This window comes from Mytilus californianus, unplaced genomic scaffold, assembly GCF_021869535.1.
Source record: "Mytilus californianus isolate M0D057914Y unplaced genomic scaffold, xbMytCali1.0.p SCAF_14, whole genome shotgun sequence".
Classification (NCBI taxonomy): Eukaryota; Metazoa; Mollusca; class Bivalvia; order Mytilida; family Mytilidae; genus Mytilus; species Mytilus californianus.
This window is the reverse complement of record NW_026262626.1, coordinates 24126238-24142374: the sequence shown is the minus strand read 5'-3', so window position 1 is coordinate 24142374 and position 16137 is coordinate 24126238. Positions and strand designations below refer to the sequence as shown.

The following is a 16137-nucleotide window of genomic DNA, read 5'->3' as shown; positions in this document are numbered from 1 at the left end:
TCTTGTATAAATTTGCATACGTCACTGCATGATTCATCATGTTCCTCTTTATCACAAGCTGACTTTCTTAAGCCTAAAGTTGCAACTGCAGGTGATGGTGAATTGCCAAATACATGAACCCTCATTCTATATTCAATTAACTCATTGTTTGGGTTGTTATCCTTGTACCATATAAATCGCAAGTAATCACGATGACTTTCATGTACGAGAAAGTTAAAGAACATTTGCTCAATGTCAGCGGTGATAGCAACCTTTTCCTTTCGGAATCTGATCAAAACTCCTAACAAGCTATTGGTTAAATCTGGTCCGGTTATTAGCACATTGTTCAGTGAGAGTCCCTTGAATTTTGCCGATGAATCAAATACAACTCTTATTTTTTCAGGCTTTTTTGGATGGTAAACACCAAATATAGGTAAATACCAGCATTCAATTCCTCGCTTCAGTGGTTTAGCGACTTCTGCGTGCCCTTTTTTGAATATTGTGTCCATAAACGCAATGAAATGTTCTTGTTTTCTCGGATTGCGACGTAGGTTTGCCTCTAATTTCTTAGCCCTATCATAAGCCTGTTGGAAGTTGTTTTGTAGAGGTGGTCGGTTGTTTTTGAATGGAAGTGGAGCACTCCAATTACCGCTGTCTGTCTTGATAAATCCTGATTCCATTATTTTCTGAAATTGTCTATCTTCTATAGATGGACCAACCTTATCATCATCTCTAGTTCTAACAAATACATCAGTCCCAAAGTTTGTTGTATGGCAGATTCCATATAAGAAAGTGAAACAACTCCCATAAGCACGTTAGGCAAAAATCATAAGCAATGAACTTCTGTTTTTGAATACATGCTTTACTAATATCGATAAAGACAATTTGACCAAAAAAAAAATTATGAGCATCATCTTTTTTAAATAAACGAAGCCTTAAATATTATGTTTCTGACATAAGATTTGACAGACTTTATTGTTTCTGACATAAGATTTGACAGACTTTATTGTTTCTGACATAAGATTTGACAGACTTTATTTTTTCTGACATAAGATTTTGACAGACTTTATTATTTCTGACATAAGATTTGACAGACTTTATTTTTTCTGACATAAGATTTGACAGACTTTATTATTTCTGACATAAGATTTGACAGACAAATTGAGTTTCTGACATAAGATTTTGACAGACTTGATTCTGACATAAGATTTTTCATACATAAGATATTTTGACAGACAATATATATTTGGTTTTTTTGACTGACATTGGAAATCAAATCCTAGTTGAAAGTCATCTTTAAAACTCCTGGAAAATACTGTAGCCTAACATTTAACAAGATTTCACTACAGGTCAAAGAACTTTAACTGTTAGCACATTCAAATGTTTCAGACATAAGAAAACAAGTTTGACAGATCTTATGTAGGAAACATATAAGTTAAAACTATTGCTTGAATAAAGTTAAATGAAAGAATCAACATGTGTTTTTTCTTATGCACAGCATGACTTACAGTTTTAACTGGCATATATTGGAACCTACAATGATTTTGAAAGTTTTTACAGCATATTCCTGACATAAGATTTATTGACAGACACTGAGCTATAAAGCAAGATATTTGAAAGTGAAAAAAAATATATATCACAGATGTTTTTGACTAAAAAAAGTAACAAATTTGGGAACAGGGATGTTTGAATAACCAGACTACACTAGTAAATACCAGTATACAAGTGTCAACATAAAGCATTGCAACACATAAACATCGTGTAAAAAAATGGGAGTTAATTCTGTCAAAATTTTTGCATTTTTTCAACTTGATTTAATCATTTCTACTTTAAACGGAAACAATCATATCCAAAAATTATTTTTATAATTTCTTTTAACATCATTATTCCTCAAAACATTCACAGATTATCTTTAAAATAACAGTAATTATTATTTTTATTTATTTATTCATTTTGACAGACATTTCAATTTCTTATATGGAATCTGCCGTATGTCCTTCACATTCTATAAAGTCTATAGAATTCTGTTCCTTGATTGTTATGTCACTAGTGCATGGTTTGCAAATTGATGTCCTTCCGTTTTGTAAAACAAACGTCTTGTTCACATTTACTTTATCAGGTACATGGACCTTGCCAAGACACGTCTCACCAATCACAACCCAACCTAATGCTAATTTCTGTGCATAAGGTGTACGCTGTGGCCCAGTTCTTTGATCATACACATGGTGTGCCTCACCCAAGTCTCTTCCTATAAGTAAAAGTATCTGAGCATCTGAATCTAATGGTGGAATCATACTACTAATTGATCGAAGATGATCATGAAAGAATGCCACATTTGGAGTTGGTATTTCTTCTCTTACATTAGGTATGTCATTGCACTCTATTAAGGGTGGAAGGTCCAAACTCATACTTCCATCAAACGATTCTACTGTGAAATCACAAGCCATACGTCCGGAGACTACCATGCTTCCAGCACATGAAGAAAGTGTGTACTCTATTTTCTGACTGTTAATGTTGAAAAGTTCAAAGAACTGAGATGTAGCCAAAGTTCTATTACTCTGATCGTCCAGAATTGCATATACTCTAATGGCTTTCTCAGGCTGACCATTAGGGTATACCTTTACCAGAACAGTTTTAGCGCAGGAACGTCCTTTAAAACTGTCACCACAGATCTGCGTACATGCAGTAGTAACCTTATTAGCTGGTTTGCCATCTGACTGATTCTGTTCCCCGCCATGCCCAGTAGTAGGGTTTGGCCCTTTTTCAATATGAAGAGCATCTGGATGACCTTTTGATTGACACTGCTTGCATGGTTGATTTTCATTGCAGTTTCTTGCTAAGTGTTTCCCATTGCAACATTTAAAGCATATACCATTTTGCATAATAATTGTTTTTCTTTCGTCGATAGGTTTCCGTCTAAACTGTTTACATTCGTTTAATGAATGGTTTGATTGTTCATGAAGTGGACAGCCAAATTTAGTTTCTCTTTTCCATGTATTTCCACTTTTCTGAGCCACTTCAGTTTTCTTTGTAGACACACTGTTATAGTTCCTTGGCCTGTTGTATTGACCTTGTTTGTCATTATTTCCTGTTGGGTTCTTGTCATAGTTGAAACTTGGATCGTTTAGTCTTGTACTCATTTCTTGTATAAAGTAAACAAATACTTTGAATGGTGGATATACAACATGTTTCTCCAACTTGTACCTTACAGCCCGGTCTGTCCATTTTGTCTGTAGAAAATGTGGTAGCTTGCTTACAATTGGGTTCACCCCAGAAGAGGAATCAAAGTAGCCTAACAATGTGCTGTATTTAGGGTCTTCTTTTACGGAGTCTATTTCTGCTAAAAGATCACCAAGTTCATACAAGCGTTTATTGTCAGTGTTGTTCATTTTTCCAAACTTGAGAATCTTATCCTTTAAAGTTGACTCGATTAGTTCAGGAGAACCATATCTTTCGTCCAATCTATTCCAGATTCTTTCTAAGCCTTTCTTAGGATCATGTGTGTTAGATGCTCTCAATCTAATAGCTTGTTTGCTAGATTCTTGTCCTAACCAACGAATTAGGAGATCCATTTCTTCAGACGGAGTTACTTGGAGGTCATGCATAATGCTACGGAAACTGGCTTTCCATATAAGATAGTTCTCTGGATTATCGGTGAATGATGTTAATCGAGAAAGTAAAAGCTCCTTCTTCATAAAAAGTCTAGCAAATTCTGTAGCGGCATTCAGATTAGCATTGTTGTTATAGTCTATTGCGGCATCACGCCTAGTTTCAGTATTACTTACAGGACAAGAGAATGATTGAGGATTAGTTTCTTGTTGTAAGACTGGATTAGTAGTTACTTGCAAAGCACTAGAAATGTTTGAACTGTCTATTAATATTTCTTGAGCTATATCAGTTTCTCCTGTTTCAAGTACTTCTTGCTTTTCACTTGATTTACTAACTGTAACCATTGCAACATCAATATTGTTTTCGACTGAATACTTGGTTGTATTTTCGACCAGCTCAGGCTCTTGTGGATGATTGTACTCTAAGAAATTGTTTTTCTCTTTAGTGATCAATTCATTAGTGTTGTTTTCTTTTTCTTTTTCGATAACAGTTTCAATCTTTTGTGCACTTGAAGATAGTGATGATTGTTGGATGATGTATTGTTTCGTTCGATGTAGTTTTTCTGATGCTAGTTTTACACTTGACCTACTACTTGTAGATCCTGTTTCTGAATTGAACTCCTCATCAATTACCTGCAGTTCCGCTTGTGCCTCCATCGCGTCCCGTTTAGCCGCTAAAAGATTAATGTCGATTTCTAAATTCTTCTTTTGTCTAGCATGCTTCATCGCTGTTATGCACTCTTCTTCCTCAATTTTGGATTTTTCTAATTGTAGTTTTGCTTCCTGTTCTGCAAACTCTAATCGGCATTTTGCTGCTTCAGACTTCATTTTTTGTCTGAGATATGAACTTTGTCTGCTACCATGGCTGCTGTTGCTTGCATACGATCTATGCGATCGACTTGAATTGTGTTGAGAGGATGTTATTTTATCCCTCTGTGCAGGTTCCTTCTGACTACCAGTACATTTTGATAGTGTTTCATCAATAATACTTATTGCATATTGTACCTTCTCTGATAATGTTTTTGAGACTAATTTGTGAGCTGATATTTCCTGAATGCTTTCTCGACACCTTGACCGGTCTAAATATTCCAAGAATTCTCTGGATATTGTTTGATAGTTTTTGTTATTTTGTTCCAAATCATTTTTTAGTCTTATGGTACTTTCTGTAGTTACCTTGTTATCTTCTTGATTTACAAATGAGTGAATTTGTTCATCAATCGTTAAACTAACTCTTCTTAGATCTTTGGTAAAGTTATAAACATTTAATTCATATTGTTCTTTACCCCGTTCTGTCAACTGCCGTATACGAGGGTTTTCTAATTGATCCTTTTCTGTACCTTTGTCTAAGACCCATTTGTCGTCCTGATTTTCTTGATCCATGGTCGCAGATTTTTTACTGTAATGTTAAACGCTATATCGATAATCTTTATTGACGCAAAACATAACTCTCGGAAGAGGTAAAAAACTGAAATAAACAAAAATGACAATTTTACTACAAGAACAAGAAAATTGCATGACTAGTTAACAATCAAAATAATGCTGTTAATGACACACTGTAAGAATAGCACAATAAACAGTTCATAGTTTTGTATGTTCGTAAAATGTTCTTTCTGTGTTCCTGAATATGCATATAATATATTTATAAACATAAAAATACTGATTTGTCGAGTATGTGTAATTCACATATTATGGCTTAAAAGGTGCACCATAAATTAATGCTCATCTGATTAAGTCTTTCTCATACACCAATGTCACATACATACTTCAAAATAACTTTGAAAAATAATTAAATCTAAAGCTTAAGGTGGTGCAAATTGCGTTCCATACTTATAAAAATTTGAACGTAGCTCTGAGCTATTTATACTTTCAAATAAAATAACACGCCATAATCTTTATAACTGTTCATTTTATGACAGATTGTACCTTTTCAATGTAAAAACTCTGAATCATAATGTATAATATCTTTGATACATGTATTCCAACATCGCACGTAAAAATACACTGAGTCTGCTTGTTTACATTTGTAATTTCTCATTTCTACAGATTTATACCACTTAAAAATAGAACTAAACATTTCAATATACAACAATATAACACTACACAGTCAGTTAAAATAAACTTACTCTGTGGGGGATCTAAATCTGCCTAAAAATTTGTCCGTGAAAAATTAGCCACATGCTTCTGACTTTTTTGTACTGATAAACTTTACCACGAGGAGTTAATCAAGGGAAGTAATTTTACTTTCACTTTCAAAATACTGTTCAAAGTACTGCTTAAAGAGAGATAACTCTAACGTAAAAAATGGTTTCATTACAGTAACATGTTTTCTGAAATTGTGTTTTCTTTTTAATTCTAATATGACGTGCTTCTTTAGCTTTGTAAACAACACCGTGATAAAATTCTCGATATATCTATACTTAGCGCAGACTCAGAGATATACATAAAAATGGAAGTTACAATGTACCTCCCACGTAAATCCACATGTATTGGAACATATTTGCAAACGCTTTGCCGATTTTATTGTTTTAAAAATTGCAATTAAAAAGAGACAAAAGAACTTTTATTCTTATTCAAATGCAAAATGAAAAGATTTAATGCACAAGAGCTCAAGTCAGCGTCCTAAGCAGGCCACATTTACGCAAAGCTGCCCTTTCTTCATACAACTACGAACAACGAGTGATGGGAATAAGCTGATGATAACACATATGTACTGTGAAGAACATAATCATATTCTAAACCAGAATTTATTTAAGTTCTTACCAAGACAGCGGCAATTATCTGGCGTACCCGAAAAAGCAATTGTTTACCATTTCATAAGAATAGTTCCAACGAACTTGGATTCCTTATATTAGAACCTTTTGTTGGAATCGATTTAGCAAAAAATGTTGTTAATAACAACATTTTAATAACCGAGGAACAAGTTGAAACAAGACCTGAACTTTTAACTGCCTCTTGTTTGGACTCAATTGTAAACATTGATTTAATTAAAAAGTATTGTCAAAAAGATGCATGGGAAGCTATTCAGAGCGAATTTAAAGACAAGAAAAAGAATCCTATCTACATATGTAACATATGCACACATGACGCAGATTCAAAGGAAGCCAGTGTAATGTGAAGTTCCTGTTTGGAGTGGCAACATTTATATTGTGCTTGTGAAAATCAACTTTTTTATTTATATATTTTAAAAATATATTTAATAATGTATAAACAAATGTGTTTTCATGCTTTTAATTAATATTATAAAGTTATAAATTATTTATTTATGAACATCTTCAATATCTTATATTTGATTGTTCTATATTTTTATTGCTTGATATTGTGACAAAATGATTTTAAATTGTTATTTAGCGCTTTTATTTTCTACTTATCACACCAATCAACAGTTTTATTCAGTGCCGGCAAAATAGCATTTTTTTCTATTTTGCCGGTGCCGGCTAAATAGCAAATTTGCTATTTGGCCGGTGACGGTCAAATAGCCACTGCCTACCTTTAAATCAATCCACATCGTTATTTACAGTGGCGGATCCAGAACTTTTTTATAAAAGGAGGGGGGTCCATTGACTGCCATAAGTGCCCCCCCCCCCCCCCCAACACACACACACCCCCTGGATCCGCATATGAATTGACTCCTTATACTGTACAGAGGTTATTGCCTTTGATAGAAATTCATATTTATATTTTGTTGTGTTCTTTACAAAAACTACGAAAATAAGAGAGAAACATTGACATTTTTTCAGCACAATATGGTTTATTGAGCAGTCATGGCTGAAATTGTCACTTTATAGAAGTTATTGACATTGAAAAACATGTTTTTTGCATTTTATGGCAGACTATTAGAGATAAAGAGAAACTGTAACAAGCAAAAATGTTAAGCGCAATAATATCTACAATTAGCTTGGTATTGGTGTAAATAATCAATCAAATCCTTGTAGAAGTTATTGCCTTTGAAAGGTTATTGTACCTTCTTTTTTTTGCAGAAACTATTTTTGAGAGAAACAGTAAACGGAAACAATTTTGTGTACGCACAATCATCAATTACTATGGCTTCAAAGTAGTAATTATCCTTGAAAAGACATTTTTTGTGGTGTTTTTTTTTACTGAAATTACAAGAGATTGGAGAAAACTTGTAAAAATCAAAAATCTTTAGCACAATTAGACTTAATCATCAACTGATCATATATAGGATTTATTGCCCTTGAAAGACCAACTTATTTTGTAGAAGTTATGATAGAGAGAAATCCATAGTAAACTGCAAAATTGTTCAGCATAATAATATCTGCATAAAATTTAAACAGGACCTAAACCAATATTTGACTTGTAATAGGAGTTATTGCCCATGACGGATTATTTCCATCCATCTTTTGAAACTTGTAGAGAGAAACATTTTTTTAAATAAGATTTACAATTAAATCTGTCTACATTATATAAATAACACATAGCTGAGAAGGTGATAGAGCAGATTGATACCCCCAGAATACATACGGAATATTCAACTAACCCTTTATAGGAATTATTGCTTCTGAATGAGTTTTGCCGATGTTTGTGTTTTTTGCAGAAACTTCATAGAGAATCACAATTCAAAACCATTTTATTTTTGATTTTTACTTATCTCTTTAAACGGTCATCGATACACTGAAACTTGATCCAGCTAAAATTATCAACAAGACAGATATTGATCCATATATAGTTTCTATATGATCTTGTTGCATTGTATCAATTTATAATTGGCAAAAATTCCACGGCAGGTGAGCGATAAAGTCTCGTGTGAGCCTCTTTTATTTTCTTCTTTATATCACTTATAAGTTTGCTAAGTACAGTTGAAACGAGTAAAATCGGAAAAGATTGCTTAATGTGGCCCATTCATTAATAGAAATTACACAAAGCAAAACCTGTATGAATACTATGATACACAATATGTGTGCCACCAGTCTTTTTGTATATTTTGGGTTGACATTGGCCTTTGACCCTAGACCTTGATATTTTAAAGGTTTAGGTCATTTCTTCTTATGGTCATTACATTCATCAGTCACGTCTCAAACATGATGACGTGCTGGGCCAACCGGCTCCTCTTTACCTGCTATCTACGATTTTGGTTTATTGATGGATGGATCAACGACTTACAACTCAGTTTCGATCACAAAAACCAATCCAACGCCGTATATATAAAAAAAGAAGATGTGGTATGATAAAGTCTACATTGTTGTCTATGTAAATACCCCCGTCAGCATATACCCTAAAACCCACCTGAAGCTATAGGTTTAGCTTGAGGAGAGGAAATAACTATTTAATAACTTGTAATGTGCAATTCATTTGCCTTTGATGATAATCTTTTAAAGATAAAAGCTTGATGGCATTATAGAACTCTAGAATTAAGTATAATGGTTTCCAATGAAGAGAAGATTAACGTTGTTTAATTTGAAAGTCAAGGTCATTTGATAGTTTTACAAAACTTGAAATATGTTGGATTGTCACATAATATATAAAAAAAGAAGATGTGGTATGATTGCCAATGAGACAACTCTTCAAAAGAGATTAGATGACACAGAAATTTACAACTGTATGAGTCACCGTACAGCCTTCAACAATGCTCATATTTTCCTTTTTACTCATAACTTCGTCCGTACACAATTTGTTGCAGACTGTAAAATATTTTTACAGTTTTACTATTCTTCAGTTTATGATGGTGAGAACTTTCTTTACTTATTTTAAATTAATGTCACCATAAATTTTTTTATGGAAATTGAAAAAAATAATAGACACATAAGCAAACTGCACCAACTAATAACAACCAATGTGAATAAAAATATACACAAGTTCAGGAAAACAGTTGACAAATGAAACACTTTATAAATACGTTGCGTTCGAAGCGCTTTTCTGATGACATATTCACACGGTTACTGCAGTGTGTCACACATTTTGTGAATGCTAAAAAAAGTGTCTATCAGATATGATACAAATTGTATAATTTGTCTCTGTTTTGCCATGGTATCAATCGAAATCGAATCCTGTGGAAAGGTACTGTTACAATGCATGACTTAAATCTCAATACTAAAAATTATAACTGTTTCAATTTCTAAAAACATGAAACCCAGAGTTTAACATGTATTGCGTTCATTGAACGTGTTTTTCAAAAGACAATTGGCATTCCTTTTTGGAACAAACTGCGCTCCCCTTCATGTCAACTAGCTCCTTTATTATTTTGAGAAAGTATTCATCGTGAGCTTCTCATGAGCGATGAAAAGAAGCTAGCATTCTCTTTTACTTCACGTTCGTCTGTATAGATGATGTTCTCTCATTAAATCTATATTGCAGACAATGGTTTTCCTGTTGAATTATATCGTATTTTTTTCATATTAGGACCTCTTATATATTTTATTTGGCTATGGGTTTGCTCATTGCTAAAGGTCATAAGGTGTTCTATAATTGCTTACATCAATGTCATTTTGTACTCTTGTGAATTGTTTTCATTTTCAGTCATACCATATCTCCATATTTTTATGTTCAGTTTATTTGTATATCATATGTGAAATAAACTATAAATGAAATAAAAGTTAGCATGTGTGTATCTATTCAACATGTTTAAAATTGTTAGATTTTGAATCCAGTGAAGGAAGACCATTCACTACCAAACATGTATGTTCCTGTTCCTTGAGTTTAAATATACACTTTATCCTTGGCTACCAGTTGTAGTACAACACTATGCGTAGCTGACATCTGCTCGGGTATGGCGGAAGCTTCTGCATGGTTGCCTACAATTACTTTGCCATTGTGCATAATTTCTGTAACGAAGTTAGTGCCTTTATTAGCTAGTATTGTCCACGAAAAGTAATATAGACCTTCTTATCGCACCGCCGGTGAATTATCACGTTGTGATTGGTTTAACGCCGTCACGTGGTGACCCCCTATGGATCCGTAGGGGGTTAGTAAATTTCATAGGGGGTTCATGACGTCATGTCTACTGTTAATGGTGACGTCATCTATTGATGTTGTGTTTTATTGTTTATTTCTCTACAAAACACAGCGGAAAAAAGTCTCGCGGGCGATAAATTCGTTATGTATACGGTTAACTATTGACCCCCTACGGACCATAGAGGGTGAATAAAATCCATAGGAGATTCGGCCTTCGGCCTCACCCCCTATGGATTTTACTAACCCTCTATGGATCCGTAGGGGGTCAGTAGCGAACCATATAACTTATATTATGGGGCAACAAAGTTTCCGTTGGAAGAATCATATCCACCACCAGTATTAGTGACAACTGAATCAAAGACCACTACTCCTTTTAAATTGTGTAGTGTTTTGGAACTCTTAGCTAGAAATCCAACCATTTTATTATTGTCTGAAAAATAAATGTAATAATTGTTTTATGAGAATGTTCATTGAAATTTATCATTATTTCTGTGATGTAAATTCAAAGTTCAAATGTTTACAACAAAGAGTTTATTTTTAATTTAATAATTATGGTCATTGTACATTTGACTCAGTACTTAGTAGTAATTGTAACTAATGGCATTGTCCTGTCATTTTGTTTTATTTGGGAAAAGGTGGAGAAAATATGGATGAACATTTTACATGTGTTGATTGCAATGTGTTAGACATATATTTACTTACTTATGTCTTTTGATCCACAGTCACATCTTCCCTCAGAACTCTCAACCAACTTTAGTTGATATTGGATACTTTTCAAAAGGTTGGCATTTTTAGAACATTGCTTGTGTGCAATGACCGATGCCAAAAGGGCTATCCATGCAATTATTTTGAGTAGACTGAAAACAATAAAAAAACAACTTTATTTTAAGTTAAAAAATGAGTCAGCTCTATATTCAAGATATAAACAAGTTTCTACATAAAGTAATCAAATTCAATGTGTTATACTAACTACTAGACTTGAGAAAAAAATGTTTTCTGAACAATTTTAATGTGTTTAAGCCTTGAAAATATTTCATCTGCAATACAGTATTTTAAGCAGACTTGCTTGTTTCAATTTGGTTAGTCAAATAAGAAAATGAAACAGTTTACCCTTCAATACAAGGACGTAGAAATACGTCGAACTCCAATTGAGTTATATTGAAATAACTTGAACTCAAATCTACACTTTTAGGGTTAAAAATGATACATTCATGACATCATGATTATATTTATAAAGTATACATTATGATTTATAATAATTTAAGGACAAGGAAAATTATAACTGCCAAACTATCTAACAATCGCATGAAATGATTTAAAGGAATATGAAATATTCATAAATAACAAAGATAAGGGGAAACAGCGTACATTTCTATATTGTGATGTTATACTATTGTTTCAGGTAAGGGTGAAGGTTGGTACCTATTGAAATATTTAAACCCGCTGCATTTTTTTTTTGCGCCTGTCCTAATCCGGGAATCTGATGTTTAGTGGTTGTCGTTAGTTGATGTGGTTTATAAGTGTTTCACGTTTCTCGGTTTTTATATAGATTAGACCGTTGGTTTTCCGGTTTGAATTGTTTTACACTAGTAATTTTTGAGGCCCTTTATAGCTTGCTGTTAGGTGTGAGCCAAGTCTCCGTGGTGAAGACCGTACTTTGACCTATAATGGTTTTCTTTAACAAATTGTGACTTGGATGGAGAGTTGTCTTCTTGGCACTCATACCACATCTTCTTATATCTATTGTTGACTACTACCATTAATTGGTTTCATTATTTTATAAATTTCTAAAATTTTATTCTTACCTCATGGTTTCTTCAAGGTGTTGTTGAAGTGTCAGTTCAGGTTTTAAAATTGTATTGTTCATTCTTACATTTTCAGGTAATTTTATACGGTGCCATGTAATATGAAACCTCTGCGGAGACACGCAAAATGCCAATTATTGATATTCAATACTTCTGTCTAACCTGTGGGTGCCCTCCTTGGAATTTTCATAGTTTTGTTGTTTTGAAAAAAGTCTGTGTATTTTAAAGTACACATTTAGATAGTTTTTATTAATAGTTATAGCATGGGAAAGATAAAATTCATGCAACTTATGCTGTAGATTTGAGTTTGAATTGTTAAATAGATATGTCTATGGCTAATATATAAATAAGAAGATGTGATATGAGTGCCAATGAGACAACTCACAATCCAAGGCGTATGGCTGATAAGCCTTTAAACCATTCCATGCAAGCCACCATGAATTATTCAAAAGAGAAAAGATTACAGTTATATCAACTGTTAGAGATATTTAGTAACTCCTTCTTCTCAAAGCTGTAGGTCCCCGCAGTAGCGGAGGGAGCATTCAGTTTTACCCTTGTCCGTCTGTACAATGTACGTACGTCCGTCCTTCCGTCTGTATGTCCCATTGTTGGTTTCCATTCTCTAAATTTAGTTTGCCTCAACCAAATGTTATTAAACTTATAGACAATGCTAATTACCACAAAGCACAGATTAAGTTTGAATTTTGGAGGCATCACTATAACTGTTCAAGAGTTATGCCCCTTTTTAAATGGAAAAATTGCTGAATTTTTCGTTTCCATTCTCTTACTCTAGTTTGCCTCAACCAAATATTATGAAACTTATAAACAATGCTTATTATTACATAATACAGATTAAGTTTGAAATTGGGTGGCGTCACTTTTACTGTTCTTAAGTTATGCCCCTTTATAAACTTAAAAATTACACAATTTTTCGTTTGTGTTCTCTAACTTTAGTTTGCCTCAACCAAATGGTATGACACTTATACACAATGCTGATTACCACATACCGGTAATACAGATCAAGTTTGAAATCTGGTGGAGTCATTTCTACTGTTCTTGAGTTATGCTCCTTTATAAACATAAAAATTGCATAATTTTTCGTTTCCATTCTCTAACATTTAAATTAGTTTGAAACTTATACACAATGCTTATTACCACAAAATACAGATCAAGTTTGAATTTTGGTGGTGTCACTTTTACTGTTCTAGAGTTATGGCTGTTTACAAATGGAAAATTGTTATCTAACTTAAGTTAGCTTCAACCAAATGTTATGAGACTCATACACAATACCTTTAACCACATAATTCAGATCAAGTACAAATTTGGGTGGCGTCACTTTTATCGTTCTTCAGTGATGTCCCTTTATAGTTTTATTTGATATGCAAGCGGGGGCATCATCTGTGTCCCATGGACACACTCCGAGGCCCATTTATTTTGAGAAAGTATTCATCGTGAGCTTCTCATAAGCGATGAAAAGAAGCTAGCATTTTCTTTTACCACACGTTCTCTCACTAAACTTATATTGCAGACTCGAAAAAGGTGTTGAAAGTTTAACATTAAATAAAATTTATTTAACCAGAATTTATCCGACCTTTCCAATTTGACCCGAGTATTAGTTCAAAGTCCAATCTTCAAGGCAACAGTTCTACAGTCCACATTACTGATCGCAAGTCTCCTTTACCTTCCAAATTTACTTTAAACTGTGCGGGAAAGTATGTTATAGCAAGGAGAGGGGACAGAACCACAACTGTGACGTAAACACTGCAGCTCAAAACGTTCCTATCTCTTCGTTCTCGGACGTAGCACAAGATGGACAAGAGGAGTTTTACTGGCAGAATGTCCATGATTTGTTCCAGCTCGACGAAACTACGGACAAGCTGCAAAAGGTATATTTTAGTGAATTTTAATTATTTAAAAATAAATATTTATGTTGTCACTGTTGTCTTTTATATCTGATTAGAAACTTCATAACTTTTTAATTTTGTTAATAAAAATTGTCTTATATTTGTAATTTTGTAAAACAAAATATAAAAAGGAAATAGAGAAAAGATGGAAAAAAAATAACCGTACTCCCGTTCGAACGTTGGTAAATAACGTCGAATGCCGCAGACGTCACACCTATTGTTCCCCGTTTCTACATAGTTACGCCAAAAGATCGTGCATTAAGTTGCTCTAATTTTCACTGCTTTTAATATTTCTTCTAAACCTTGAAAATGTTGCAAAAACTTGCAGATTTCTGGACTTTTAGAGATTGGGAAGTTTTACAAGTAAGTATATATTTTGAAATTAGATAAAAAAAAAGTTTTATTCACAAATTACTTAAATTTGATTTGTAGTCCTGTTTGAGTGATGTCCGCCTCGGCCACCTTCTCCATGTACCTAGAGCTTGAACATACAGCACCTCGCTATTTGTACTTTTAAAATAGTTGGTTACCCAATATTATTTATTGTTTCCTTATATAAAATTGAGAATGGAAATGAATCAAAACAGTTTTTTGTCAGTTTTCTAAAATATTGCGGTGTATATCGGTGACGATGGATGCCGGCTGATTAACGTCCAGCGGCAAGTTAAATGCATGTTTTAATCTAATATTAATATTAACACTGCATTGTACTAAACCGACCCGCTATGCCGGAGTTTCAACGAGCTAGATGAAAAGGTAAATCAACAGGAAGACATGTCACTTTGCCCGGACACATTATTCAAACTTCAAACCGAACAGTCTTTGCCTTTTCTCCTTAATGCCGCGTGTTTGGTGGACAATTCTAAAGTCTTTAATTGACACGGCTGGATTCGAACCCACGACCTCCCGCAAAGCTACATTATTATGTATATCACTCACAATTACTTAATTTATACATTGTATATATTATATTTCTGCCTATTTTTTCAGACAAAAGAAAAAAGACCAAGATTTGGTCCGTTACGAAAAGTCCAAGATTCCTCTTCTGATAAACCAACACCGGTAGAATGGCTGAGTGGGACTACAAAACATCAAGATTCAGTTAGATTCGCCGGTGGTTCGGGAGAGCCTGTGAATAAAATCCACAAAGTTTTGGTAAGAATCTTTGTTTAAAAGGAAATAATCGGTTTAGTGGCCGATCCAAAAGGGGACAGGTTCCGGGAGTTGGCACCCCCTTTTTGACGATCAATGCTTTTGAATGGTGATATATAATTGGTCCTCCCTTTTTTATCCTAGGTTGAGAACCCCCTTTTAAAAATGGCTGATTCTGCCTCTGCTGTTAGTTCTTTGCATAAGCATAAGGGTGTTTTTCATGGCAAAAATCTTTGACCCATCGAACTTGATAAAATTCAAAGCAATTACTTTGTCACTTTATTACTGTTTTTATCCTAAAGAAAATTTGAGGCTTTCACCTTTATGTAAAAACTCTAACCATTCTAACCTCATTTAAAAACGGTACTTCCTATTTGTTTTGAAAAGACACACAAGTTTACGTCTATAAAAAAGAAAATGTGCTATGATTGCCAATACGTCAACTCACCAACCAGAGTCTGAGACCAAAAGACGAAGATTTAAGCATCTATATTAATATATATGGTCACAAAAAGGCAAAAGTGATATTGCCACAGAGGATAAGCATAAACCTTATTTTTTTTAAATGTAACTATGATCGCTTGGAAATATTGAAATCAGATTGACATTAAAGCTGTCATTTTAGTACGACATGTTGATTGAATGATATATTTTATCTTTGCAGGATGTTGATTTCAAGAAACTTCCCAATACTTCTCATGTTCAACAATCAAATATTAACGAGGTAAGTAAAATGTGGCTATATATAATAAAATTGTGAAGAACCAGTCAACTTTTAAC

General features: G+C 33.5%; 2 protein-coding genes across 2 annotated transcripts; both read right to left on the bottom strand.

Moving 5' to 3' along the window:
• Nucleotides 1-1952: 1952 nt before the first annotated feature.
• On the bottom strand, nt 1953-5896 carry LOC127724930 (uncharacterized). The gene is made up of 2 exons (XM_052231932.1): nt 5711-5896; nt 1953-5052 (listed from the first exon to the last, which is right to left on the bottom strand). Exon 2 carries the CDS (start codon nt 4965-4967, stop codon nt 1953-1955), a length of 3015 nt encoding a protein of 1004 aa, XP_052087892.1. The 5' UTR covers nt 4968-5052; nt 5711-5896.
• Nucleotides 5897-10786: 4890 nt separating this feature from the next.
• LOC127724449 (uncharacterized) lies at nt 10787-12336 on the bottom strand. Its single transcript, XM_052231413.1, has 3 exons — nt 12302-12336; nt 11199-11353; nt 10787-10926 (listed from the first exon to the last, which is right to left on the bottom strand). The coding sequence occupies exons 1-3, from the start codon at nt 12304-12306 to the stop codon at nt 10787-10789; spliced, it is 300 nt and encodes a 99-aa protein (XP_052087373.1). The 5' UTR covers nt 12307-12336.
• Between the last annotated feature and the right edge of the window lie 3801 nt (nt 12337-16137).

What these genes read in the sequence shown, in the direction of transcription:
- LOC127724930 (XM_052231932.1), bottom strand. Translation starts at nt 4,967, where the DNA reads ATGGATCAAGAAAATCAGGACGACAAATGGGTCTTAGACAAAGGTACA.
- LOC127724449 (XM_052231413.1), bottom strand. An exon ending in CTGTGGATCAAAAGACATAA is followed by an intron (nt 10,927 to 11,198) that starts GTAAGTAAATAT and finishes TTTATTTTTCAG; the next exon opens with ACAATAATAAAATGGTTGGA.